Here is a 1,238-nt window from a genome sequence, read left to right as displayed (position 1 = left end):
GCTCCTTCCACGCACTTGCACACATACTCTAATCTGGATTCTACAATCTTTGTTCTCGCTGGATCGATTCTTACATTATCACGGGCTTCCGCGGAAGAGACGGAATTCAGCAATCGATCTCCGGTCGATGCCGAACTCGCCGGTAATTAACGTGGTAGGGGTGGCACGTGCTTACGCTAATTTCATTCTAGATCCTCGGATACACACACTCTCGATCTCGTATATAATGTACCGTTCTACGGTTACAACCCTTTAATATATATGAGACTAAAGTGAGCAGAAAAGTTAAAATTGTATCTACGTGATGTTACTAGGTAGATGAATAATTAGAATCGGAATAGACAATTGGCATATTATATAAGACAGAAAAAGCTTGCGTTCGATGACTCGACTGGAATCGGAGTCTGTCAGCTTTTTTATTGACATACTCTGCATTTTTAGACGAGTTCACTGTTACATCCAGAGTCTATGAAAGCTCGCGTGATTTGAAGGGGTAATTTATTCGTATGAGCTCTCATCCAGTCGTCGGGGACAGCCCTAACCATGAATGTTTCCTTGATTTTCCAGAGCACACCTGCAAGGACTTCCGATGCACCCAGAACGAATTCTGCATCGAGACGGACCTGCTTTGTGACGGCGTGAATCACTGCGGCGACGGCTCCGACGAGGCTACCTCCACCCTCTGTGCCAGTAAGTTCTAATTACCGCCGATTCATTTTAGACAATCCACCCTCCCCGAGCACCGCGGCGGAATGGGTCTTTTCATATTTCAAATGGAATACGCTCCGGGCAAATTGATTTGTTATCGAACACCGACGGATCCTCGTATTCTCGCTCAAATTGCTGTGCCAAGTTTTTGTTCACTGACTCCGATCTATTTCTAATGCTTGCCTAATTTTTTTATTGTATCTTTAAGAGATCTTAATTCGTTTTTTCGTCTATTAATTGTTGTGCGTAAATTCTATTTACCGTGAAATAACAATCTTTTTTGGTGTCATGGCAAAGAGAATTTCAGAGGGGGTGAACTATAGGAAAGCGATAGAAAAATCGAATATTTTAGACAAGGGTTCGTCGCACTTCAAGGGAAGTATTTTAATAAATTTCTCTTCTCCCCGATATCGTCAATTTCTTCTGTGCAAAAAATTTATTTTCATATCAGAGCTATCGATTATTGTTCGTTAAATAGAAATTCGCAAACTGAACATCGCGTACAGTCGTATCCAGGAGTATTATTAAAT

The 1,238-nt window shown here is 41.7% G+C and overlaps 1 protein-coding gene across 1 annotated transcript in view; it reads left to right on the top strand.

Moving 5' to 3' along the window:
* Positions 1–567: 567 nt before the first annotated feature.
* The window catches only part of LOC113464114 (uncharacterized), a gene marked incomplete at its 5' end in the record, with an annotated part of 2,685 nt that continues 2,014 nt past the window's right edge, over positions 568–1,238 (top strand). Inside the window, one exon of the mRNA XM_026812110.1 lies at positions 568–690. Within this exon, the coding sequence (XP_026667911.1) occupies positions 568–690 (123 nt within the window). The remainder of the gene's footprint in view (positions 691–1,238) is intronic.

This window comes from Ceratina calcarata, unplaced genomic scaffold (assembly GCF_001652005.2).
Source record: "Ceratina calcarata isolate Rehan_Ccalc_2016 unplaced genomic scaffold, ASM165200v1 scaffold2560, whole genome shotgun sequence".
Classification (NCBI taxonomy): Eukaryota; Metazoa; Arthropoda; class Insecta; order Hymenoptera; family Apidae; genus Ceratina; species Ceratina calcarata.
The sequence above is the reverse complement of the archived record's forward strand: the minus strand, read 5'-3'. Positions and strand labels throughout refer to the sequence as shown.